This window comes from Podarcis liolepis, assembly GCF_965112155.1.
Source record: "Podarcis liolepis genome assembly, chromosome: 14".
NCBI classification, from domain to species: domain Eukaryota; kingdom Metazoa; phylum Chordata; class Lepidosauria; order Squamata; family Lacertidae; genus Podarcis; species Podarcis liolepis.
Window position 1 is genome coordinate 49,200,674 of NC_139569.1, and position 27,834 is coordinate 49,228,507.

The 27,834-nt window shown below is 41.0% G+C and overlaps 1 protein-coding gene across 50 annotated transcripts in view; it reads left to right on the top strand.

Moving 5' to 3' along the window:
- The window catches only part of HERC1 (HECT and RLD domain containing E3 ubiquitin protein ligase family member 1), a 109,078-nt gene that overhangs the window by 11,561 nt on the left and 69,683 nt on the right, over positions 1-27,834 (top strand). For all 50 annotated transcript variants that reach the window (XM_083475394.1, XM_083475436.1, XM_083475438.1 and 47 more), the window contains 20 exons: positions 6,035-6,990; positions 9,254-9,349; positions 10,149-10,343; positions 10,579-10,890; positions 11,782-11,878; positions 12,645-12,788; positions 13,692-13,819; positions 15,761-15,905; positions 16,010-16,181; positions 16,418-16,552; positions 18,048-18,213; positions 18,917-19,042; positions 19,933-20,154; positions 21,099-21,251; positions 21,762-21,894; positions 22,739-22,930; positions 23,688-23,909; positions 25,522-25,695; positions 26,533-26,647; positions 26,740-26,860. In XM_083475394.1, coding sequence (XP_083331520.1) covers positions 6,061-6,990; positions 9,254-9,349; positions 10,149-10,343; positions 10,579-10,890; positions 11,782-11,878; positions 12,645-12,788; positions 13,692-13,819; positions 15,761-15,905; positions 16,010-16,181; positions 16,418-16,552; positions 18,048-18,213; positions 18,917-19,042; positions 19,933-20,154; positions 21,099-21,251; positions 21,762-21,894; positions 22,739-22,930; positions 23,688-23,909; positions 25,522-25,695; positions 26,533-26,647; positions 26,740-26,860 — 3,978 coding nt within the window. In that variant the 5' untranslated portion in view covers positions 6,035-6,060. The remainder of the gene's footprint in view (positions 1-6,034; positions 6,991-9,253; positions 9,350-10,148; positions 10,344-10,578; positions 10,891-11,781; positions 11,879-12,644; positions 12,789-13,691; positions 13,820-15,760; positions 15,906-16,009; positions 16,182-16,417; positions 16,553-18,047; positions 18,214-18,916; positions 19,043-19,932; positions 20,155-21,098; positions 21,252-21,761; positions 21,895-22,738; positions 22,931-23,687; positions 23,910-25,521; positions 25,696-26,532; positions 26,648-26,739; positions 26,861-27,834) is intronic.

Sequence of the window (27,834 nt, forward strand, 5' to 3'; positions counted from 1 at the left end):
CGTTTTGGAGGTGCTTCGCAAAACAAATTTCCTATGGGCTTGCTTCGCAAGACGACAATGTCTTGCGAGTTCCTGCTGTTTTTTTCCCCTTCCCCCCCTTTTTCTAAGCCGCTTATCAGCTGATCCGATCAGCAGATAAGCCGCTAAAAGCCGCTAATAGCGCTAATCCGTCAATGGGCTTGCTTTGCAAGACGAAAAAACCGCTAGACGAAGAGAATCACAGAACGGATTCTTTTTGTCTTGCGAGGCACCACTGTACCACAGATTGCAAAAATAGAAAAGTAAATTTTGTGTTTTAAAAGAAATTGTCTTTCGTGCACAGCATTTATTCCATTTTCAGCTAGATACCCCATATTGTATTCATTTGCTTTGTAATCCTGTTTTTTAAAAATGTTTCAATTGTTGTGGTGACCATAACCTAGATTGAAGGTGCCATTTGGCTCCTATCTTTTATATCTCAGTTTCTAACCCTGCTTGTCAGTTTCTAACCCTTCTAACTTGGACGTTTTGGTTCCTGAACACCACAAATCCGGAAGTGATTGTTATGGTTTGCGAACCCGAACATCCGACGGGGCTTCTGCAGCTTCTGATTGGCTGCAGGAGCATTCTGCAGCCAATCAGAAGCCACAATTTGGTTCTTGAACGGACTTCCGGAACAGATTCCGTTCAGCTTCCAAGATTCGTCTACAGTGATTTTTCTCATCTAGTTCTGGCCATGAGTTGGTTAGATAAGTTGTAACAAAGAGTTCACAGGCCTTGGAACTTCCTGTGCCAGATAGTAAGGGTGTCCTGCGCATGTTTTGAACTACAGAGCCCATCACCCGCCTTGTAGTACTATATGGTCTGAACTGACTGGGACTCCTGAGAATTGCAGTTGAAAACATCTAGATTAGGGAAGGTGGGAAAGACTCAGAGGGACAGTGTGGTCATAATTCTTCCTATTTTATCCACTGTGTGACATCTCCCTGGCCATTATGGATAGAGTTCTAGGCAGCTGGGTGTGGTTCAGCTTGGCTGCTTTTCAGCATTTAGAGATGATTGTGTTTATATCATTCTTTTCCAATTTTTGTGTGTCTGCCTTTTTATGACTTCTGATTTTCAGCAGGAAATCTCTATTATAGTACAGCTCAAATATTCAATTGTAGTTTTCTGGTTTGCTGAAGTTATTTCAAATATTTATTTGCTAGATGGTTCTCTGAAACATTTGCCATCTTTTAACATTGTATATTACAATGCAAAAACAGATAAAAGAAAAAGGACAGCCTTAGTATCATGTAGTCCTTCAGGTCTAATATCTTCCTTCAGTTTTCTGAAATATTAGACTTCTTTGATTTTGTCTCCCATACACTGTCACCCCCACTCTCCATTACACAAAACAGAAATGAGGTAATGAGGCTTGTCCAGGTTGAACTGTTTGAGGACTGAATTGCAGATTTCTTACCGCAGTGTTGCTATAGCAATGTATGTGACTGTTGTTCATCCTGCAGTAAGCTTCTCATGACAAGTGTTGGTATGCAGGACACACAGAAATCAGGAAAAGGAGGCTAATGTTGTGAGACTGTAAAATAAGTTGCTCTGGTATTGCTTCCAGGTATTATGTAATGTTTTTCTTTTATGGTATTTTGTGTGTGCATAGAGCAGCATACAGACATATATACTGTAGTTAAATCTTTTGATGTCTTATTTTTCCAACTCTACAAAATCACTCTGATAGTTGAAATGCATACTGGGATGCTTAATAACAACAACAACAACAACAATAATATGTATACCCTGCCCATCTGACTGGGTTTCCTTAGCCACTGTGAGGTTTATAGCATATATAAAACATAGTAAAATATCAAACAGTAAAAACTTCCCGATACAGGACTGCCTTCAGATGTCTTCTAAAAGTTATGTAGTTATTTATCTCCTTGACATCTGAAGGGAGGGTGTTCCACAGGGAAGGCACCACTACCGAGAAGGTTTTCTGCCTAGTTCCCTGTAACTTTGCTTTTCTCAGTGAGGGAACCAGCAAAAGGTCCTCGGAGCTGAACCTCAATGTCTGGGCTGAACGATGGGGGTGGAGATGCTTCTTCAGGCATACTGGGCCAAGGCTGTTTAGGGCTTTAAAGGTTAGCACCAACACTTTGAATTGTGCTTGGAAGCATACTGGGAGCCAGTGAATATTGTTTAGGACCGGTGTTATATGGCCCCAGCGACCACTCCCAGTTACCAGACTAGCTGCCGCATTCTGGATTAGTTGTTGTTTCCAAGTCACCTTCAAATGTAAACCCCACGTATAGTGGATTGCAGCAGTCCAAGCAGGAGATAACCAGAGCATGCACCACTTTGGCAAGACAGTCGGCAGGCAGGTAGGGTCTCAGTCTGCGTACTAGATGGAGCCAGTAGACAGCTGCCCTGGACACAGAATTGATCTGCACCTCCATGGACAGCTGCAAGTCCAAAAGACTCCCAGGCTGCACACCTGGTCCTTTAGGATTATGGTTATGCCGTTCAGGACCAGGGAACCCCACCCACCCACCCGCCCCCTGTCCTCCATTTAATGGGAGGAGGTAGTTGTCTTGTTGGCTCCAGAGAATGTGAATAGGCAAAGTAGGCAAAGCAGGGTCTTCAAGGGTTATTTCAAGGAGCCTTGTAGCTGGATAAGACCAAAGGTCCATCTTGGCATATTGCCATAGTGATTAGTAGCCATTCATAGTCTTCTGGGGAACCTGTTCTTTTAGCACATGTATATAAATTTGAAAATGTCCATTTGCCTCCCATTAAAAACAAGGATTTAAGCCACCCTTATTGTCACATGTTGGCATAGGAGGCTCTGGACTTACCTGGAAAAATATTTCTGTGTTTTCTGTTTTGTTTGAAAGCTTGCTAACTTACATCAATAGAAATTTGATTTGGTAATAGGCCTTGCTCTGTCAGTTTGTATTTCTTAATTTTAACCAGTGTCTCTTGGTTGTAGTAGGAAGATGGAAAATGGAGTGCTATTCACAACAATATTTACTTCTTCTTTCTTCTGTTTTTAAATAGAGCTTGTGATGAATATGTAATTATTGCACCCCATCCTCCATCTTTTGTTGATTAGTACTGGTGAGGTTTGGAAAAAGTTAGCACATTGCTATTCTGCCATTTGGTGACTATGGTTTATAAACCATAGATAGATAGATAGATAGATAGATAGATAGATAGATAGATATTTCAAAGGCTAGCCATGTTTAGGGCATTTTGTGTATATATCTGTGTCAAGGTTGGGGCATCTGTGGCCCTCCAGATGCTGTTGGCTGGGGCTGGTATGAGTTGGAGTCCAGCATGGACAAGGATCAGGAACATAGCTGTCAACGTTTCCCTTTTTTAAAGGGAATTTCCCTTATTCCGAATAGGATTCCTCGCAAGAAAAGGGAAAGTTGACAGCTGTGATCAGGAATGACAGGAGCCATAGTTTCAACCATTCAACAGGTTCCCTACTTTCATTCATGTGTTTTAACATGTACCCAGTCCTATATTTTAATGTTAAAATATCAGATTCAAAAAAGGAATGATAAATCTCTTAGTGGGCTTTTATTTTAGTAAACATCAATTTTAAATGAGCCAGTTATGCAAGTTTTGAATAGCTGGGGGTAGAGAGCAGGCAAGATATCTGTGACCAGACAGTACATCCTTCTGACTAAATACTGAGAGAACCTGCAGGAGGATGTACGGCTCTGGCAGTAGATAAACACATCCAGGGCTTATTTCTAATAGGAAGCAAACAACTTTGGTGTGTAGGGTGGGGCTTCCTTAAACAGTATTAAAATATTTGTTTCTTCTCCTGGGGTAATAGTAACAACAACAACAACAACAACAACAACAACAACAACAACAACAACAACAACAACAACAACTTCACTCCCTTCATAGGGTGAATGAGGTCCTTTATAGCAGGAGGTTAGCAAGTGGCAGATTTCCGTGGAACTGTTGCTAAACAAGTTAAGCCGAGTGTCTTGGTGATTTGGGGCTCCAAAATCAAAAGGGAACAATTTTCAGGATTGATTGAAAAATAAGTGCTTTTCTCCATTTGCTTGCTAAATGGAAAGAAGTCATTCTCTAGATAAGCCATCAACAGTGTGGTGTCCTTCAGATGTTTTAGTCTTCAACTCCCATCATTCTTAGCTAGCAAAGGCTGTTGTAATTGATAGAAGAACCTTAGGAAGAGGTGGCAAGGGCTCAACTCTGGTCATGTGCAAGCAGGTAGCAAATAAAAGTATTCAGTCTCCAGCAACTCTTGTGTTTAATTCTGTTATGGTAAGCTGTCATGACAAAAATAATATAAAAATAAAGCTATTACTCCCTTCAGTGTATATTGCATTAACTACTGCTATAATATTATGGTTAGCTGAAGGAAATCAAAATAGAGCTAAAGTAATAGTGGTTGTTAGGGACGCGGGTGGCGCTGTGGGTAAAACCTCAGCGCCTAGGACTTGCTGATCGTCAGGTCGGCGGCTCGAATCCCCGCGGCAGGGTGCGCTCCAGTTGCTCGGTCCCAGCGCCTGCCAACCTAGCAGTTCGTAATCACCCCCGAGTGCAAGTAGATAAATAGGGACCGCTTACTAGCGGGAAGGTAAACGGCGTTTCCGTGTGCTGCGCTGGCTCGCCAGATGCAGCTTGTCACGCTGGCCACATGACCCGGAAGTGTCTGCGGACAGCGCTGGCCCCCGGCCTCTTAAGTGAGATGGGTGCACAACCCTAGAGTCGGACACGACTGGCTTGTACGGGCAGGGGTACCTTTACCTTTACCTTTAATAGTGGTTGTTGCTATAATTTCTTATTTTTATAGCACCATTGATGTATATGGCACTTTGTAGGGTATCAAAAGCAAAAGAACAGGTAGTGGATCCCTTGAGTCTCTTAGAATCTGGATTTGACGGTGGAGAAGACAACTGAGAGGAAAGGGGGCATATTCAGTGGGATTGAGAGAGGCAAATGCAGTTGCGTGTACTTGGTGGAGAGTTTTGCTCATTAAGAGCCAGAGAAGCCACAAAAGAAGGGTGCTTTTGAGGAGGGACTCAGAAGAAGTTACATCAAATAGAACTCCGGTGGGAGTTCTAGGCATCAGGGGCACCAAGGGAGACAAAGTGGGAGACTTGATACCTGTTAGTCCACTCTTGGTCATTGCTTCTTTGCTTGACAGCCATGGGACTGCCAGTTGTACGAAAGTGATAATCAAAAGTTGCTTGATTATCAGTTTTCACTTCATGGATTCAGGTTTTCCTGTTGGTTCTGATTAATGGTAAACTTAAAGGAGTAGGGAAATGAATAGATAATAGATCTATGTGTGGCTACTGGTCATAGTAACAAGGAAATTGCTGCCTTCAGAAGCATTGTTCCTCTGAACTACCAGAACCTGGAGGCAGCCTATTGAGAAGGGTTGTTGCGTCCACACCCTTCTTGTTCGCTTCCTGGAGGCATCTGTCCAGCCATCACTAGAAGCAGGACACCAGTATGTGGTTTCATCCAGCAAGCCTGTTCTTCTTTCTTTTTGCTGCAGTGGTTGTAAGCGTTGTTTAATCTTATTTTGGAAAGAGCACTATCCATGTGGTTATCCTTGTAGCTGGAGGTTATGAGAGTTTACAACTAGAAGGTGCTCTTTATTGCTACCAGTTCTGAGAACATTGCTTGCTATACTTAAAATTATAGTCCTTAAAAACCTCTTGTGAATGTGTATCTTGACCCCTTCTTTTGAGGGCATTACTGGTAGGGTTTTGAGGAACAAAATTGTGCGTGTTTATGGAAGAACCTTTGGGTAATGCTTGACATACTATCGCAGCAGATTTCCCTGAAATCATGGATGAGCTTATGCTCAGCTTTAAATATCAACAATCCTTAATTCAGGGAGAACAATGGCATGTAACATAGATCCTTTTCTCTTCAACTTTAAATAAGCATTAAGCGGATAATTTATGGCCCTGCATCCAGTGTTGATCTTTAAAAACTGGATTTTTGTACAACTTGTTTGTTTAATAAATATCTTAATAAATATCTTCTTTTCTATTTGTAGGACTAATGGCAGGTGAATAAACCAACATGGCAGCCATGGTTCCACCAGTGAAGCTGAAATGGCTTGAACATCTAAATAGCTCTTGGATCACAGAAGATAGTGAATCTATTGCTACAAGGGAAGGAGTCTCCATCTTATATGCTAAATTAGTCAGTAATAAAGAAGTAGTACCATTGCCTCAGCAGGTTCTCTGTCTCAAAGGACCTCAGCTACCAGATTTTGAACGGGAGTCCTTATCAAGCGATGAACAGGACCACTATTTGGATGCCCTTCTTAGCAGCCAGCTGGCTCTGGCTAAGATGGTGTGCTCAGACTCTCCATTTGCTGGAGCACTTCGCAAACGTTTGCTTGTGTTACAACGCATCTTTTATGCACTTTCTAATAAATATCATGATAAAGGCAAGGTGAAACAGCAGCAGCATTCTCCAGAAAGCAGTTCTGGGTCAACAGACATCCATTCCGTTAGTGAGCGGCCAAGGTCAAGTACAGACGCGCTAATAGAAATGGGGGTCCGGACTGGACTGAGCCTGTTATTTGCACTGTTACGGCAAAGCTGGATGATGCCTGCTTCAGGGCCTGGTATTAGCCTTTGCAATGATGTTATCCACACGGCGATAGAGGTTGTGAGCTCTTTGCCACCTTTATCTCTAGCTAATGAAAGTAAAATCCCACCAATGGGTCTGGACTGCCTGTCTCAGGTAACAACATTTCTTAAAGGAGTAACGATTCCCAACTCTGGAGCAGATACTCTTGGACGGAGGCTGGCTTCTGAGTTGCTGCTTGGCTTGGCTGCTCAGCGTGGGTCACTTCGGTATCTGCTGGAATGGATTGAAATGGCACTAAGTGCATCAGCCGTGGTCAACACAATGGAGAAGAACAAAATGCTGCATACACAGGAGGGGATGATCAGTTTTGATTGTTTCATGAACATATTGATGCAAATGAGGCGGTCATTGGTATGTATGCAGAATGTATACTTCAAATTGATTTTTTTAATTCTTGGCTCTTACTTCCATTAACAGATTTATTGTTATCATTGAGATTTATAGAAGTTTTGGAGTCCCTGTGTGCCTGGATTGGCATGAGTTGTACTTAGGGCTCATCCAGACTGCATTTTATGTCATGTTTCTAAGCCCAGGTCCATGCATTAAAGCTCTCTGTGTGAATGTGTTTCCCTCCCTGTTCCAGTGTTTTCCCTGGGAAAACCCACATTTTAGTGCTAAATTGGAGCAAATGGCAGTCAGGTTTTCCATACATTGCCATTTATTCTGATTCAGTGGTAACATGATTTTTCCCAGGTAAAGCGCCAGGATGAAAAAAAAAAGTGCTCTGACATGGGATTTTAAAGCACGAACCTGTGTCAGGAAAGCTCAGCGCAAAAGGAAGTCTGCATGAGGCCAAAGTGGCATGACAGTATCCGAGATTTGGGAAAAGAAACAATGGAGGAGGATTGGAAAAAATTTAAGGATTACTTACAAAAATTTTATAAGTTATATGAATGCTAAGAATTCGCATGATTTGGAAAATTTAGCTTCAGCAATAAGATTTGACGGTATGGGAAATTAAGTTATATTAATGAAAGGACTAATGTTTAAAACAACACTACATTTGTTCTAGAGTAAAAGTAAATTGATAATAAGTATTTTAAACCTAAAATATAATTATTTGAAAGAACAAAACAACGCACGAAACAAGGTTACAATTTGCTGATATATTTATTGTAAAGAATGCATGGTGAGGGAGACGTGGGGAAGTCCGGTTGGTTATGGAAAAATGTTTTGGAAGGATGAATTTCTTTTTCTTTCTTCTTTTCTTTTTCTGTTATTTCTTTATATATCTGACTTAGTATCTGTATCTGGAAAAAAATGTAATAAAAATTATTTTTTTTTAAAAAAAACAAAGTGGCATGACAGTATCAGGAACATCTGAACTGGGATTGATTTGTCTTTAACTTTAACATACTTGAATATTTGTATAGGCTTTAACTTCTGTCCTTTTTATTAAACAGAAATGATAGACAATGTCAGGAGCAACTTGTAACACTGCTAAGTAGTTGTAATTATTCATTGCAAATAAAGCTAGCTGGGACAATCCAGTAATTCAATAATAAAGGATTTTAAGATTTTTGTTTTTAAAAAATACTTCCTTGAGATTTTTTCTCTGTGATACTTCTGCCCACTACTTCTGCTTATTTAGAGGAAGCAAATTAAAGTTTAATTGTCTGCTCCATTCTGCTCTGAAAATTACACTTGTTAATTCAAACCTGTGATTCCCTTCACGGTACTATTTTAAAGATCCAACAAAATTGTAACTAACTTTAAAATGTTGGTAGTAGGGCTGCAAATTAAAGGCTTATTCTTAAACTATGAAATAATAATGGTTACCCACATACTGTGTAGTTTCATTGCTTGGGGAGACGGGGACTCAATTGTGGCTTTATATTTTCTGTGAGATACTGGTTGGGAATAGGGAATGAGATCACACCTACTTCCTTATGTAGGCCCAATTTTCACTCCCAATGGCATGAAGATGTTAGGCAGACTTAAACAGAAGCATCCAGTGGCTTGAGCAAATGGTTGCAATCCTTTCCCCCCTTCCTCATATGTACACATTTTCAACCCTGACATGCCCCTTTGTTTTGAAATGTTTGTCAAATGGCTCACTTTTCTTTGTGAGTTTCAGCTCAGTGCATGGATAAATGTATTCAACAATTGGAGGGGGATGTGTAATCTTATACAACCCCCCAGTGGTTTTAAAGAATGCAAAACTTGTGAAGTAGATTTCATTAGTAACTGGCTTGTTTTTCATTTTTCAAAAACATGAATTAAACATCTATCTTGGGGTGTTTTTGTTCTTTGCCTTTATTTTACTAGCAGGAATGCTTCTAAACTGCTCCTTTTGAGCAGCTTGGTGTATTTGGTGTATAGTTAAGAGCCTGACCTGTGACCAGGGGACTCTGAGCAGCTTTAGCCCATGCCACATTGTGTGTTTGCCTTCACCTTTCTCTGTAATGTGGGGATTTTATAACCTGCCTTAAGGATTATGGCAGGAATGTGCATATACTTATTTCAGCACTTGAGAAAGTACCAAGAAAGTGGTTGTTTTGAAGGAAACCATGTTCTTTTTGGTTTTATTTAGGGAAATCGTCTAATCTTTTCATAGAGGATAAAATAACAGTGTGCAGTGACATTATTTCCTCTGTGATGTTTTACTTTGCAGGGCTCATCTGCTGATCGAAGTCAATGGAGGGAGCCAACAAGAACATCTGAAGGTTTATGCTCTCTTTACGAGGCAGCTTTGTGCCTCTTCGAGGAGGTATGTCTATCTAACCTTTATTTAAAGAGTAGTTTCTTTCTTTAAATCTGCATTCTTCAGGTTGTTTATTTCTCACTCCTTTGGAAGTATGAAAATAGTCACACTGATGTTGTCCCAGTGCTTCCATGGATTTCTACCCTATATTTTGTCTTGCGGTTCACCTGAATTTCAGTCCCGCCTCTATCTAAGGCTCAAAGCATTTATGAGTTTAATAAAAGAGTAGCAGAATAAAAAAGATATAAAAAAGGAATTTCAGAGGTGAGGGCAGTCTCAGAGAACAGCTGTTGATGTGCCTGTGCTGTTTGATTTGGTCAGGAAGGTGCTCTTGGCTCATGCTGAGGGCTATGAGGAAGCAACGGAGTATAATATGTGACTCCCATTCTACAAAAGGGAAGCATGAAGTGGAAAGCTAAGCAGCAGATCACAGAATTATAGAGTGAAAAGGAACCCCAAGTGCCACCTAGTCCAAGTGTTGTAATATCTTAATTTCCCACCCTGGACTATCATATTTAGTTTTGTGATCAAGAACACAAAAGAGCCTGGCTGCTGGATCAGCCCAGTGTCCTGTGTCCTGTTTTCACAATGGCCATCCAGATGCCTCTGGGAAGCCTGCAAGCGGGACCCGAGGGCAGTGGCGCTCACCCCACTTGTGATAGCTGCTAGTCTTCAGAATATATAATTTACAGATTGGACACGTAGTCCCATGTGAATCTAGACTTGGTGCTTGAAATAAAGTGATAACATGATAATTGAGCACAGCGTTCCTTCTGTCTCCTGAAATGTATTTCTATTTTGCTAGGTTTGTCGCATGGCTTCAGACTACTCTAGGACATGCGCCAGTCCAGATAGCATTCAGACGGGTGATGCTCCTGTTGTTTCTGAGACCTGTGAAGTGTATGTTTGGGGCAGTAACAGCAGCCACCAACTTGTGGAAGGAACACAAGAGAAAATTCTTCAGCCCAAGTTGGCTCCAAGTTTTTCTGATGCTCAGACAGTGAGTGACTGGGGTTTTTGTTTGTATGTGTGTTATTGGTGTAGTGAAAAAGAAGAGGTGAAGCTTTCACTGTTGAAAAACTTTGTATATCACTGCCAAACTTGAAAAATGCATGCTACAAGTTTGTGGTTCCTGAGCTATATATGGATCCCTTGTTCTAAAAATTAAAATAACCCTTTATAGGCAGTTCTAAATAAATTATTTTTAATGTTCTCTAATTTTCTTCCCACAATAGATTGAAGCTGGCCAGTACTGTACATTTGTAATATCTACAGATGGCTCTGTTCGAGCTTGTGGCAAAGGCAGTTATGGCAGGTTGGGACTGGGCGATTCCAACAATCAATCTACACTGAAGAAGCTGACTTTTGAGCCTCACAGATCTATCAAAAAGGTGTCATCATCTAAAGGTTCTGATGGCCACACATTAGCATTCACAACAGAAGGAGAAGTCTTCAGCTGGGGTGATGGTGACTATGGGAAATTAGGCCATGGAAATAGCTCAACGCAGAAATATCCAAAACTTATCCAGGGCCCTTTGCAAGGAAAGGTATGCTTACACAAAGGAACTGAATGGCACTTTCCCTCTTTCATAGTGTTGCTTTGGAGACTTCATGTGTTTTAAGGTTTCTTGTTATCCATTTTTGCCTTTGTCCCTTACTGCTGTGGACTATGGGGTGGAAACAGTGGAGTTCTCTCTTTTCAATTCACAGGGAGGCAGAATGTTTTCCAAACTCAAGATTGAGCTGGGGGCTGGCTTAGGAGGCACCTTCCACATCCTCTTTAGGTGTTAAGAAATGACTACCCTAACCCAACTGGCCTTTAAGCATGATTTGAGCTTTTGGTGCTGTCTAGAAAGCTGCAGTCGTACTAATTTATTTATTTAAAACATTTATATACTGTGGGGGAGGGGTCACAGTGAATTAGAAATACCAGAAGAAAATGTGCTTATCATAAAACCACAAAGTAGGTTATTCACTTTGTGTGAAGGCTGGCGGAAAAATGCTTCCAGCTGACAATGGTGTAATGTTGGTATTGGACTTGCCACTTGAGTCAGGCCAGGTATGTAGAATGATGGTGCCAGTCATGTCTGTGAGAGTTTGGCTCTGGCATGGGGATGTTCACCTTGAGTGGATTGATGCTTGTGGCAAGCCCAAGACACCTGCTGCTTGGAGTGCAGCCATGCAGAAGGATGTGTAGGGACTTTCATGTTTGGTTTGGCATTTGAGTGATTTTTCTGAATTTGGACCGACTTCAGCTGAAATTTGAGGCTTTGTGATTAGTGGCAGTTACAAGGCCTTGGTGCAGTTCTCTCTTCCTTGTAGAGTTCACGGGGAAGGGGAGAGGAATGAGGAAAGTCTCATTTTGTCTCCTGTGTTGAAAGCAGCATTTCCAGCAACAGTTTAGTTTTAACTCTCTCTCCCCTTTGCATGCAATGCAGGTCGTGGTCTGTGTGTCAGCTGGATACCGGCACAGTGCTGCTGTCACAGAAGATGGTGAATTATATACGTGGGGAGAAGGAGACTTTGGTAGACTAGGTAATGGAAACAGTTTGACTTGCCCAGTGATTTTAGGAATATAATTAATATTTCATTGAAATAAAATCTAACGTTAAAGAAAGGTACTGGGATTTACGTAAGACAGTACAGGCGGCAACCATTTTAGGCACGTCCAATTGATGCTCAATCACTTGGGTCCTTTTGGACCCGGAAGGCGGCATAATGAGGGTGAAACAGGGTGGGACATGCTTATATGCACTCTGTCGACACACCCCGGGGCTAGGAACAGTACCCCCATGCAAAATGGTCGCTGCCTGTACAAAATAAACTTTACTATAAACTTTTAACCAAGTAATTGGACAGAGCTAAATAGTAGCAAGACACACTTCGATTTAATGGTATACTATTTATCATGCATGTTTCTTGTCTCTTTACTCATAAGTCTAGGGTTTTTATTTTTTATTGATCATTGATAGGACAGTATAGGACTGTATACACATTTAATTAATAATAATAAACTGTTAAAACTGTTTCTTGGATGTTTACTACATGTATACTGGCTCAAAGTGTTCACTAAAACAGTTCTAAACTGTTTTAATTGTGCTTTTATATGCTGTAACATGCTGTAGATCTTCTGGTGAAGGGTAGGTAAGAGAAGCTGATGCTGATGATAATAAGTGTAATGCATTCATCTTTGGTGAGAAATTTATTTTCTTTACTACATAACCCAAGTTTTCATGTTGACAGAAATAATTATTATTTTCTTTAATGCATAAATAATGTTTCCTTTTTCTTTCTTTCCAAGGTCATGGAGACAGCAACAGCCGTAACATTCCAACTTTAGTAAAAGATATTAGCAATGTCGGAGAGGTTTCTTGTGGCAGTTCGCACACCATAGCTTTATCCAAAGATGGGCGAACAGTTTGGTCATTTGGAGGAGGAGATAATGGTAATGTTTTTTCCATGCAATTTCTCCTAGGTTGTGCTTGAGATTGTACAGAACATCATCTGTTAAGGGCATGGTGGGGGCAGAAGGTCCATAAAACCTCCGCTTCCTTGTTCTGCCTTTCTGACCATATTCAAGTGCAGAAACAGCCAATGACTGCATTTGGATGGTCGCCCATGGTTTCAGAAACCTTGGTTGACAAAGTGGTGACCATTTGCTGTAGTCATATGCTCCTTTCTCACCCTACTCTTCCTTTCCTATCTTCACACACCAGCTTGTGCTAGGCCTATTTGTGTCTAAAGTGGGGGACTCTGGCAATTTCAGCTAATATCCTGGCTGGTTATCCTGGTTTGTTATCTCAGTTCAATCCATAGTTTCCTGGTTTGACCATGAGAGGCAACTCTGACTTGATGAAGCCAGGATCTTGCATTCCCACATTCAAATGTAACAGAGCTTAATATAAGCCTGGGTGCGGGAGGAACATGCTGTTGCAGCTTCATAAACCATGGTTTATGGAACTGTGGATGATAGTCTAAACCTCTGTTGCTACGATGCTTAGGTCTGCAGGCTTTGTTTGTGAAGGCTCCTCTCACAACTCTCTCTCACTCTGTGTGTGTGTGTGTGTGTGTGTTGCTGGCCGTGGTAGAAGATTGTGTGGTCTCTTTGAGTTTATGGATTGTGCCCTAAATCAGTAAACTAGTATGTGGTAATGATTCATGTCCTTATATGTATTTGGAGAGGTTTCTTTGTTAAATTGTAGCTGTTATGATAAATTTTGTATGCAGTTCACTTTAAATATTTGCAGTTTAAAACTGCAGATTATGTTAGATTTGTGGTCATTGAATGGCCCAAGAGGTGCAGGAGGCAACATAAAAATTATTGATCTCTTGTGTATGATCCCAACAGGCAAACTTGGTCATGGTGACACCAACAGAGTGTACAAACCTAAAGTTATAGAAGCCCTACAGGGAATGTTCATTCGGAAAGTTTGTGCAGGAAGTCAGTCTTCACTTGCTCTAACCTCAACAGGGCAGGTAAGATGCAAGCAGCATTGCCAATTTCACAAAAGTTCCTAGCCCAGAAACCATTCTTACTATCCATTTGTGACAGTGCAAGTCATTTGTGGTTTATCAGCAGTCTGAGGAAAAAAGAAAATTAAGTAAGTTTACAAATGTTTCTCTGCCTACTCACTGTAGGCAAGGGAGTGTTTACAAGTTTGACAATAAGACATTTGTATTTTGCTGTACTTCTTTCTTTGCTGTGTGTTTTTATACTTTAAAAGTAGCCAAAGTGATATACAGTGGTACCTCGGTTTTCGGACATCTCTGTTGCCAAATGTTTCGGTTTTCAAACGCCAAAAACCCAGAAGTAAATGCTTCCATTTTCGAACTCGCCTCGGAAGTTGAACGCTTTCGCTGCGTGTATCTGTTGTTTTCCACAATTTTCTCTATTGACCTGGCAAACTGTCTTATGCGCCTCTGTTTGGCACGTTTTGGAAGTCGAATGGTCTTCTGGAATGGATTACGTTCGAAAACCGAGGTTCCGCTGTATTTAAAAAAATCAAAGAATAGAAAATAAAGTCTTAAAATACAGTGGTCCCTCCAGTTGCGTGCGGGATCTGTTCTAGAGCTCTGGTTGGATCCCAAGGTGTACGTATCTGGAGGTGCTGATTCAGCGCATGCGCGCGGCGCAGTTTAGTGCTTCTGCATATGCGTGCAGGGCGAAACCTGGAAAAATACTTCTGGTTTGCCACGCACGTATCCTGAAGGATACATAACCGGAGGTGAACATAAGTAGAGGTTCCACTGTATTGCAGTCTAATAAAACTCACATCCTAAATAGCAGCTGTATGCACATGGTTCATATCTAACATCCTTTCAAAGGGAAACATTGTTGAAACCTTAGATTTTCCTGTAAGAACTCGTAAGAGAAAATGGTCAGCCTCCACTTCAATGGTGAAGAATGAAAAAGAATGCAGTTTAGTGCTATGTGGATTTTACTGATTGTAGATAGAAATTATGAATACCACCTCCCAAACCTAGCAATTGCTTGCAGTATTCCCAGTATACAAACTGAAAGCTATGCCCAGAGGGTCTTTTTACTTTGCTTCACTTCATTTTGGTTGCAGTACTCTGTGCTTACACAGGATGCCCATGAGGAGTTCTCTCTCCATTGGTGTGAAATGAGGATGGGAAATCCATTTGAATTTGAGAACCATATATGGTTTGGTGTAGGACTGCAACTTTTAATTGCTGAAACAACTAAGCAGTTTTAAAACCTTGCAATTCACCTTTTAAGTGAATTTATTTCTTTTTAAAAAAAAATTATTAAAGAGTTCTTAGTTTACAAAAATACGTGCATTGCATCTTTTTTCAAGTTGTGTTTTCTACATATCAGTTACATTTGTAGTGAGACATTAGTGTTGCATGCAGTATTAGGTTGGGAAGAAAAGAGGGGGAATGAGGGGGAGGGTGGGGATGGCTCGTGGGGTGGCGTGGCAATACTTCTGTTTTTTCTACTTAGTGAATGTGTAGGGTTTTATGTAAGCATCATTTGTGTGGGTTCTCTTTCTATTCACATATTATATTTCCTTGGTGGTGATAGAGGTTTGGGGTGGCCTAGGGTGTGGTAGGCTGTCTTTGCTTGGCAAGTTAATTTATTTCTTAAAATATTTTTCATAGATGTACCCTAAAGATGCATCACCTTTAAAGAGGCTTTCCCTGCTGTCTTTCACATTGGGCAGAAAGCTCTTCCAAGATGATGCCTGCTATGACTCATATTCTTCATCTAAAGACAAAGAATATAACCAGCTTCAGAGTAATTGTGTTTTCCTGTATGCAAATTTAATTGACTCGTCATCAGTTAGTGACCAAGATTTCTTGAACAGTGTGACAATGCTAACCGGATTGCAGATGGGGCTTTTGGACTAATAACAATGATATTTTGTGTATTAAATTCTGTATATTTTGATCCAGGTGTACGCTTGGGGCTGTGGTGCATGTCTCGGATGTGGGTCTTCAGAAGCTACAGCGCTCAGGCCCAAGCTGATTGAAGAGCTGGCTGCAACGCGGATAGTGGATATTTCAATTGGGGACAGCCACTGTTTGGCACTTTCTCATGGTAAACTATAATGCTTATGTAATACTAAAGCTTATGGCAAATGCACATTGGTTTTCAAGTGTGTTCAACACTGTTATTATTACTATTACTTGTTTTTTATTTAGATAATGAAGTTTATGCTTGGGGTAACAATTCCATGGGACAGTGTGGCCAAGGGAACTCCACAGGTCCCATTACAAAACCAAAGAAAGTGAGTGGCTTAGATGGAGTAGCAATTCAGCAGATTTCAGCTGGAACATCCCATAGTCTTGCCTGGACAGCCCTTCCCAGAGACAGGTAAGTAATTATATACTGATAATAACCAAACCATTTAATGTTTATGCATACCTAATGGAATGGGTCTTGGCTCCATCATGTTATGGTGCCTTTGAATCACAATGCTTTGTGCTTAACCAGATCCTCTCACTTATATATTCTTGGCAAGAAGAGCTTATTCTGTTTTTAACGAGTCATTATTTATTTTGATTGATGTTTAATTTTTGCTCCATGATCATCTTCTATTTGATTTGCAGACAAGTTGTTGCCTGGCACAGACCATACTGTGTGGATCTTGAAGAAAGTACCTTCTCCCACCTCCGTTCTTTCCTTGAGCAGTATTGTGACAAAATCAACAGTGAGATTCCTCCTCTTCCTTTCCCATCCTCAAGGTATTTGTTTATGTGGCATATATGCTATCCTGTTGATTTTTTATATATTATTATTATTATTATTATTATTATTATTATTATTATTATTGGCACATTCATGGATGAAAAGTCTTGGCTTGCATTTCCAGAATGAGAGTTCAGATTTGTGTAATAGTATTAGGGCTGGGCAATATATATCAATATATCATCCAAAACTGGTTTGAAGTCAATATAGTTTTATCAGTTTCATAATTTTTGACATGACAATATATCACGAATCATGATATGTGTGTGTCCATGTCTGTGTGTGTGCTATGCAAAAATCACAATGTGGGAAAAACCATGAAGGCAGTCAGTGCTTCTCTTGATTTCTGCAACCCCTGTTAACTGCCAGCTCAGCTCTCCCCTGCCTTATGCAGGGGTCATCAAATCACAAGAGCAGACACCGGTAAAAATCATCATGCAGGAAAAACTGTGAAGCTAGCCAATGCTTCTGCATAACGCCATCCTTATTTCAGACATCATGATATATTGGTTCAGTTACCTCTGGAAGCAGCTCTGCAGTTGAAACCTCCCATTTGGTGGGATTTGCCATCAAATGCTTGCGCCTGTGTGGACCCAGCAGGATCTTTCCTTCACTTGGAATATGGTGTTGGTTGCCAAGGGCAATTGGAAGGGTTCTTTCAGTTTTACTGTAGCTCTTTACGTCAGGCTGGATGGAAGGACCAATGAGTCAGCTTATTTCTGGGAAAGAGGAAAAACTAACAACATTTGATCAGCTCTGTGTGCAAAGTCTTAGAAACTTCTTCAACAGTAAAGTCTCTCTCCTCTTAAAACTCATTTTCGGGGTATTGGCATTTAGATGTTTGTAGGGAAAACATTTAAACCCTCAACTCAAGAAAATTAATCTGAAAATACAATTGAAACTATATATATACATTTAATCAAAGGTGTTCTTTCTTTATGATAAACATTATTATCAAACTTAAGCATAATGCATAACAATATTTCACTGGGTGGTTATACTGCTCTGTCACATCCCACTGCTGCCCAGCCGGTGTTAGGTTTGCTACGATAAAGAATTAAAATTACAAAAAAGTAATAACCAATGCAAAATCATTCTTAAGCAAAGCAGTTGAAATCAGCAGCAGATAAAACCGGATAAAACCAAATAAACAGCAGAAGAAAAGCCAGTCTCAGCAGAACAGCAGAAAAGCCACAAGCCAAAGGCACAATGAAACAAAAAGGCTCTGTTTCTTCTGAATTCTAAAAGCAAAGGGTCCTGGTGGGTTTTCATGGGGTGTGTTCCTCATTGTCTGTGCTATTGCTGAGCCCTGAATGTTGTTTGGTTGTATTGTGACAGTTACACCAACTAAACCATTGTAAGACTATTGTGATATGTGAAACTTTTTGTTCAGATGCTGGGCATGAGTACTGTAGAAGGGAAAATGTACCTGATAGCAATAACTGGAGATCACAGGTAAGCCTGGGTTAATGGCAATCCCTTGTTTTTCAGGGAGCATCACAATTTCCTGAAGTTGTGTCTGAAGCTGCTCTCAAACCACCTTGCTCTTGCATTAGCTGGCGGAGTAGCTACAAGCATACTTGGAAGGCAGGCTGGCCCGCTTCGGAATTTATTGTTTAGATTGATGGACTCTTCTGTTCCAGATGAAATACAGGAGGTAAATCTCCAAAGTGGACCACACTTGCTTGTGTTTTTGGGTTGTGTGCCCTATTAATTCAAGTTGGGAAGGCAGTCTAAAAATCTGACACCTAGAAACTCAGATCAATATTCTGCCACAAGTTCTCTAACTTACCTGACTGTTTTATCACACTCTGTTAAGCTGAAGCTAAAGTGTGTGTGTCCACAGCTTTGTTCCCAAAGCAACACCACACTCACAGTCACCCTCCAACTTAGGGAATTCCCAAAGTTTGTTAAAATACAAAAATACTTACACATAACTGCTCCTGCACCCTGTTGTACACTAAATGCTTACTCTTGTGCAGGAGAGCTGTTCAACAGTGGAACAGTCATGCTCAGGAGGTTGTGGCCTGTCCTCCATTGGATGTCTTTAAGCAGAGGTTGGATGGCCATCTGTGATTGATGCTTTAGTTGAGACTCCTGCATTGTAGGGTTTGGACTAGATAATCCTTGAGGTCTCTTCCAACTCCTCAATTCTATGATTCCAGGAGATAGGGAAGGAAGTAAATGTTGCACAGCTTATAGCAGTTAATGGGCATCTAGTCTTTTCAGTTGATACATTGAAACTAGTGTGCAGAGTGGGTGCAGAGCTATAATTTCAAAATGCGTAAGGTGAAATGTTTCAGAAATGCTTTCCAGGGTAAGTTGAAATCGTCTCAGCAACCTCTCATTCCACTTCTTAGGTTGTAATTGAAACTCTGTCAGTTGGAGCCACAATGCTACTGCCTCCATTGAGAGAGAGGATGGAATTGCTGCATTCCCTTCTACCCCAAGGTCCTGACAGATGGGAGAGCCTGTCAAAGGGGCAGGTAAAAAGTCTCTTGGAATTAGCATTTGCTTGAACATTCTTCCATAGTAGCCACTATGGAGGATAACATGGTGTTATTCAGCTGAGGACATAAATTCTATGCTGCTGTGTAGTGTGTAGGTTGGGGATAAGTAAGCAAAAAAAATCTTCATTTTGTTTCCAGAGTAAGATGTAATTATGTGGGTCAGAGGGACAATGGGTGACTTTGCTGGTGGCCAACTGAATTACAGGGATATCACACAACAGGATGCTGGACTGAAGACTCTAGCAGGCTGGGAGAGGGGGGTAGTATTGGAACTGTGCTCCCATTCTGAAGCTGTTCTCTACACCGCTACTAGGAACAAGGTGGGGCTTCTGAATAAAGAGTTTTACTGGACAAGTTTGATACAAACATCGTCTAGTTGCAATACAGAGAAATGTATCTTTGGTTTTTCTTAAACCATTATGAGATCCTACTCTGGGACAATCGCTTAAACCATAGTTTGGCAGTTCAGATGCAATTGCTAACTATGGTTTGAATGATATAGAAACAAAGAAGCTTGTGAAAGAAAGCACAGTTATATTTCTTCTTCAGGTGTATAGTTACTTTCCTATTTATAGAATTAATTTTGCTATTTTCAAAGAACAAGTTACATTTACCAGTATTATGTCCCAGTTATTCAAAACATTAGGTTAACATTGCTAAATATGATACACAAATCATATTACTTGCATACAGTGACAATATATAAATTAAGTGCTATCTGGTTGCCCTTTATATTCCAGTTTGCCCTTCGATCCTTAACAAGTTTCATGTTCATGAAAATAAAACATTTTCATGTTGATTTTCTAATTGGGTTTTTCTCTCTCAAGAATTATAAATGAAGAAAATTGCCTATTTTTTTTCTTCAGAGAATGCAATTGGATATTATTCTGACGAGTTTGCAGGACCATACTCATGTAGCCTCCTTGCTTGGCTATAGCTCACCACCTGATGCTCCAGATGTTTCCTCACTCTGTATTGCCTATGGGACTATTGCTGATCCAACATATGATGTCCAGAGTAATCATCCAGATACTCATCTGGCTGAAATTTTAATGAAGACCCTTCTGCGAAATTTAGGATTTTATACAGTAAGCTTAGAATTTGAATTTTATTTCTGAATACCAATTAAGTTGGAATTGTTTCATACAGTCGTTCCCAGTTGGTGCTCTGCGGACCTCCTGGGGTCTGTGGCACCATTCACATAACAAAAACTTCCATAGTGGTGTCAAAGTAGGGGATCCATGGCTTGACTTTTGAAAAATGGGGGGTCTACAGTACTTAACCAATTGGAAACTTGATTTAATACAACAAACTAGGACAGAGGTGAATTGGAAAGGGATTTGCCCATCCCAAAAACGCCCTCACTTTACAGCAACGTTCAGTGGGGACTATAAACTATGCAACAACCATCACCTATTCAGAGTAAGGGGTGCAAGTAATTGTCCTCACTCTGAATTGGCTTTTTGACATTGCCATGTAGTCATATCCAACTATATAGTTCTGCAGTATCATTGCACTGACTACATGATTCCTGATTGGCTAGGATCATGTTGCCAGCACAAATATGACAGTATTCTTTAAAAATTGTGTTGAAGCAGTTGTCAAGAGAGGCACAAACCTGGCGTTGTTCTTGAAAACTCATTTTTATATGCAGAAGCTACCAGCTGCTTGGTCCTTTTTTTCTTTAGTCAGCTCCTTTTTAAAGTTGCATATTAGTTGGATTTCTTTCAGACTCTTCTTCCTTCAGCTTATTTGGGGGCAAAACTGAAACTTTTAGTTATTACTGGAAACTACCAGTGGCTTTCCATTAACAAAAGCATTGGGTTGTATCTAATGCTAGTCCTAGACCCATTGAAGCTAATAAACATGACTAACTTAGGTCCATGGATCTTTCACTTTGACTGGGACTTAATTGAACCCATAGTTTATAAGATTCTGAGTAAGAGGAGCCAGGTTGAAGTTGCCTAGGCATAAAAATAAGAAAGATGAGAATGATATGAAAATGTACATGATTATTCTTGTAACTGTCTAGGATCAAGCATTTGGGGAGCTGGAGAAGAACAGTGACAAATTTTTACTTGGAACATCATCATCAGAAAACAGCCAGCCTGCTCATCTACATGAGCTGTTGTGTTCCCTGCAGAAACAACTTCTGGCATATTGTCATATCAACAGTGTTAGTGAGGTTAGTGCTGTGACTTTTCATATGTATTGATGAGTATACTTGCTCCATAATGGGTGGAACAAAAAGGACCAATAAGGATATTTGGCTCTGACTTTTAGAAATCTGATTCTGTGAACAGAAGTTCATCATTCCCTCCTATTTTCAGTGTTCAGAGGTAAGTGGTGGTGCTTATGCAGCCAAAACAACACAATTCATGCGCAAGAGAGAAGTATTAGCAAGTGCAGGGAAAACCCAAGATTTGCAGTACAAAAAACCTTTTTTTAAAAAAACCTAGGGGGGAGAACCCTGCTCAAATCATCCCAGGGAGAACTGATCATACTCAGTGGCAAGAGAATGGTGCCTAGCTTTTAGAGGGGAAAATGGAGAAATTGTGTGGGAGGCAAAGTAATGGAATGGAGTCTCCAGGAGTAGGGCCATAGCTAGTTGGCTTGAACCCTAAACTCCATGCTGCAACATATTGTTGCAAGTTTCCATTTGTAAGCATATTTAGAATGTTTCTTTTGTTCCCAGAATTCAAGTAGTGTGTCGCTCCTGCACAAGCACCTTCAACTTCTACTGCCTCATGCTACAGATATCTATTCCCGCTCTGCTACTTTGCTGAAGGAGAGTTCTTGGAATGGTAGTGTTGGGGAAAAACTAAGAGGTGTGTGTTACTTATTAGATCATGCGTAATATAAGGAATGTGAGCAGCAGAACCGAACAAGTTTGTTTTTTAAATGAGTCCATTTGCTGCTCAGGTTTTTTGCCAGTTGTCTCTTCTTTTGCCAGATCTTGTACTGGTATATTTAGATGTCTTTGCAATCTGAGAATTTAGGTATCAACTCTTAGAAGGAAATACAACAAAACAGCACATGTCTTTCAAGACCTCTTCCTCACCTTTCCACTCCTTTTTGGGAGTTCTCTAGGTGCCTTTCATCATAAAAGCAAGTTACACAGTTACCCTAAAGCCAGTAAAAATGCAACAGAAAAAAGCAGCAGTGAATAAACCAGAATAGGGGGTGCACACCAAAAGGGGGGGGGGACAGTGGTCAAGCCAAAAGATCTTTATGCGTTGACTTAAGACTATCCAGGAGGGGAGGAGGTGAATTTCTCTGGCTGGAAGTTCCACATTGTGGCACTGCTATAGAAAGGCCCTTGCCCTCATTCCCACCAACAGCGCCTCAGATTGTGGTGCAGTGGGGAACACAGAAGAGTCTTTCCTGCGGGCCACAGTGAATGGGCAGGCTATAGCCTGTCAATTCAGTATGAATTAAAATGGCTCCACCAACCTACCCTTGTTTGGGAACTATATTTAGTTTTGGAGACCCTCATTATCCCTTTGCCACAGAGCGGGATAACAAATAACAATAAGAATCTCACAAAGATTTATATTGCAATACAGTTGTTAGTCTTTAAGATGCCACATCATTTGCTGCTGTTGAAAAATCCAACCATGGTTTCCCTTTTGGAATTTATTAATGAAGTTATCATTTCCCCCTCCATTGCAGATGTAATTTATGTCTCTGCAGCCGGAAGCATGCTTTGCCAAATTGTCAATTCCTTGCTCTTACTGCCTGTATCAGTAGCCCGACCTTTATTGAGCTATCTGCTGGATCTGTTGCCACCTCTGGATCGCCTTAACAGACTGTTGCCAGCTGCTGTTCTCTTAGAAGATCAGGAGTTACAGTGGCCTCTTCATGGTAAGGCATTCAGTGCAGTACTTCTGCCTTCTGAAAGATAGGAATTGTAGAATGCAAATATGCTTTATGAATTTTGGGTAAAATGTGTTGTTCACCTGAACTTACCTTGGTTTATGTGCCCACTCCCCCCCCCCATTTTTCTATGGTCAGCCCTCACCAGAAACAGCATCACCTCCTAGTTCTGGTGTACCAGTTACTTGTGAGTACAGAGAAAGGATAGCAATTTCACAGTATGCTTTCACAGAGGTTCAGCTCTAGGACTTCTAAAGTAATCTGGAGGCCCAGTTGGCTAATTGCTGCTGCTATACCTACCACCTTTGTTAACGTGAGCACCAGCCCCTTAGGAATTAGCCTTGTTTTTTCCTAATCAGACCCCTGGTACATTTTGCTGTAGACATTTTAAGGAGTATTTTTTAACCACTTCGGACATTACTAAGGTAATTGCGCTGAGTGTAAATCCCCAAGGGGGTCCTCCCTTGCTGAAGAGTTTTCTCTGAAATGAATTCTTCAATTAGGTCATGTGCCTTCAAATGTTTTTCATCCTGATCTTCATTCAGCTCAGTGGAGGTAAATGTATGTGAATGAATACATCCGTAGGTTGGTTCCTGCCACTGAAATGGGTGAGGAATTTGTTTTGGGAACTTGTGTAGACATTGGAACTTGCATGCTCAGTACAGATCACAGGATGGGTGGGTGGGCTTGCATATTCTATTCAGAAAAAAATGACTATTAATATTTCAGCTATTAATATTTCTAGGTGGACCTGAACTGGTTGATCCAGCTGGGGTGCCCTTACCACAGCCTGCACAGTCATGGGTGTGGCTAGTTGACCTTGAGAGAACTGTGGCTCTGCTTATTGGACGCTGTCTTGGTGGAATGCTTCAAGGATCACCTGTGTCACCAGAAGAGCAAGATACTGCTTATTGGTTGAAAACACCACTGTTTAGTGATGGAGTTGAAATGGACATTCCCCAGTTAGGTAATCTCTTCAACTGCTTTATTGATGTGTGAATAAGTGGGCACACATGTGGATGCAAAGTTGTGGTTTGTTAGAATAATTATCTTGCTAACTCAGTCCAAAAGTCCATCTAGTTCGGCTTCCTGTCTCTTCAGAGTGGGCAGCCAGATGCATCAGAGAATCTCACAAGAGGACCAGGGAATTTCTGGCTTTAAAACCCCAAAAGGCAGGGCTTTAGGGAGAGTTCCACATGAGAGGGATGGTTCAGTGGGTTAGAAAGTGATGGGCTTGCAAAATTTCAAACTTTGGGTGTGTTTTTCTCTTTTCCTTTCTCAGTCTAGACTGAGGAAAGTGGGAAGACGTCATTCCCATATCCGGAGTAGTGCAGTCACTTTGCTAGTAGCAGAGAGAGCAATTTGCTTTTGTGCCCAAAAGGACAATGACTATCTTCTAAATGGGGCGGAGTTTGTCTTAACTTAAAGCTGTCTTTCCTTGCTGCACTTATGCTTAAAATTTCCTTTTGGAACACAAGCACAATGCCACTTTGTTGGCTTTCTTCAAATTCCTCCTCCAAACCCACTTTTTTCAGGAGACTTCGGTATTGTCTTTCCCCCCACCATGTTCTACTGTAACTGTGTTGAAGCATATGTGACTGCAATGTAAATGCCTGTTTTTTCTCTTGTTTGTCTCCATCCTCTCCTTTCCTCTATGTTGAATTCTGCATTGTAAGATTCTCAGGACACAGACCTGTTGTCTTGTGTTCTCTAAAGTGGCAAGCACATTGATGGTGCTGTATAAATGGTTAAGACCAGATTATCTTAGGGACTATACACAAGCCTATCCCAATCTTGAGATTGTCATTGGTGATGCTTCTCCCTGCCCTGTCATTAATGACGTTCCAGTTGATGAGAACCAGAAACAGAACTTTCTCAGTTATGGCCCCATATTTGTGGGAGATTTGCCAGACCTGCTCCTTCCTTCAAAAGAAAAAAAGTGTGTATTCGTTTTTAGGAAGATTTATCAATTGCTTTGTTTAATTGCTAGCTTACTGCTGTTTGAATTGAATTTTTTTACTGGTTTTTAAACTGCATTTATACTTTCTTAGTAGTATTGCTTGCTGCTGTACAAATACTTTTTGCATTGAAAAGACATCATTTGCCAATCTAGTGCCCTCCAGATGTTTTGGGCTTCATCTCCCATCAGCCCCAGCTAGCACAGCCATGCTCCTGTCAGCCCAGCACAATATGGCCACGCTTGCTGGAGCCCAGAAGATCAGGAGGGCACCAGGTAGGCAAAGGCTGGTCTACACTAATAGCATTCTCTGAGTGCTGTTCATTGTGTAGCCAAAACACCATCCACACACGAGAGGAGGTATCAGTAGCCGTGGGGAAAGTACAAAAAAGGCTTCAGAAGAAAGTGAGGGGAACCCTCAGAAGGACCTCCTGAGGACTGAGCATGCTTGCTGGCCATGGAATGCTTGATGTATTTGGGCTGCTGGGAGATGTATATGTATGGGGTGGCAGCAGTAGAATGGAAAACAACATGGCTGGCTTGTTGGAACCCTTTTGAGTCAGGCCCCACTTGCAAGTACCTAAATAGATAAATAATGACATGAATTTTCCTCTCATTTTAGACAAGTCCATGAGTTCCTTGTTAGAGGTAGCTCTTTCTGGAAATGAAGAACAAAAGCCGTTTGATTACAAGCTTTGCCCAGAAATCTCTGTCTTTGTGGATTTGGCTTTGGGGTGTGCGAAGGAGCCTGCTCGTAGCCTCTGGGTCAGCATGCAGGACTATGCAGTGAGTAAAGGTAAGTTCTTGGAAGCAAAAGAGCGACCTCCCACAGTGACAATAATTAAGCTTATCTGTGCTCATTTTGGAGGAGGGGCTCTTTCATTATTTGTTTAGTTAAAACAAAAACCCAGGGTGTGGATCCACCTAGAATTCTTAAAATTTCAGTGAAGTCCTTGGGTTGGGGCACACCATTTGAGAAACCACTTTGTCATGGCCATTTTAGTTTAGAAAGGATTTGTATTTTCTGCAATTAGTTGCATTTCTGTTGTAGTCAACTTGCTTATTAAAATAACTGTACATTGGGCATCTGCTGGCACAACCATATTGTTTAAAGCAGTTTTAGACATAATAAATAGCAACTAGCATAGAACTACATAACCTTCTGCCTGCTGACCACACCTCATGGCAATGAAGTGTATCTGCCATTACTCTGAAAAACCCATCCCAATTTGATAGCCCACTTCATATAACTTGGTGCTATTTCATGGTGTGAGTGGGTAGGAGTGCAATATTTTGGGGTGAAGTCCTTATTGAGGCTTTTAGCAAGCTCTGCTCACTGATCATGCCACATGGCTATTGCAAAATGAAAAAAGGAAGTTCCCACTAGCAAGACAGCAGAGCTTCATGTGAATTTAGGGCCCACTCTTACCTCTGGCTCCGCCCACCACTGGCATTCATCCCCAGAAGGTTTTCCATTGAGGGAATGCAGCCCTTGGGGTGAAAAAGATTCCCCACTCCTGGTTTAAGGCAAAAATGCAGGCTGAATTATGGAAATACGGCTGAATAATTTGATGCTGTTTTAACTGTGAATATTTCAGGAAACTGATCAGTTCCTTTTCCCCTACCTCTTCAGATTGGGATAGTGCCACCCTGAGTAGTGAGTCGCTTTTGGATACTGTGTCTAGATTTGTTCTTGCTGCCCTCCTGAAACATACAAATTTGCTTAGTCAAGCAAGTGGTGAGAGCAGGCAAGTACCCAAAAAGCATTTTGAGACCTTTCCCCCTTGTGTTAGAGAGATTTCCTGTACTCTTAGCCTTATGTAACTTTTGTGTCTTTTAGGTATCAGCCTGGCAAAGCCTTAGTAGAAGTATATCGGTGTGTGTATAAAGTGCGGAGTCGTTTGCTTGCTTGCAAGAATATGGAACTTATTCAGACTAGGTCGTCTTCAAGGGATAGATGGGTAAGACTAAAGACTGGCACTTCAGCTCCTCTTTCTTACGTAGTGCAGGAAAATTGGTTTAACATGAAAGACTGCATAGTTGATTATTGTTTTGAGGCCAACAATTATGTGAGCCTTTGTCTACAGTTTTGCTCACTTTCAATCCTATTTAGATGTGCCCCAGTATATTTATTTCAGTTTCAAATTTTTGCTTGGTTCTGTTTTCTCTGTAGCTAGGGTTTTGTTTTTTAAAAAACATTCCTTTGTTTTACAGCATGTTTTACTTTTGGGGGGGTGGGGGGGTTCTATGAATAACACTGTGTTTTTAAATTAATTTGCCTACTGCTTTGAATTGTGGGGCAGTGGTTTATAAGGCTTATGTTGGTAGCTGTTTCTTCCGTTAACTGGACTTGTGAGAAGCTTCTCTGCTTCCTGGTCAAACTGCTTTGAGAAGGAAGAAAAGGGATCTTCTAGCTCTAAATTAGGGAGGCTTTTCTTGCCTGCTTTCCTATCTTCCTTGTTCTTAAGAAGGAGGTTGCTGAACTAGTTGAAGTTTCCTGATTTGATTCATCATGGATCTTTTTCTGTTCTTCTGCTCCCGCCAAAGCAGTTACAGACTTGGCATGTTGGTGCCATTCCTCTTGCATTGTCCCTCCCCTTAGAAGGTTCCACAAAAAGCCTTGTCATTATTGTCACAAGTATAAAATGGTTGTCTGCATCCACTCACACAAGCACAGATAGTGGAATTATTACTCCATCGCTTCAAAATTTTTTGCAGAGGCAGTCATCCTGTGACCTGTGCTTATGGTGAAGCAATTTTACCACTGCCATTTTACTATGAATTCAGCTCCACAGCCTGAAAGGACTCTGTGAGTCCACTGCTGTTCAGCACAATCACTACTGTTTCCTGTTTTAATTATGGGGCAGATTTTTTTCCAGCTTGAAGCCAACCTTCCAGGGGCCTTGTGCCAGTGGTGGATGGGGTCAGAGGCAGA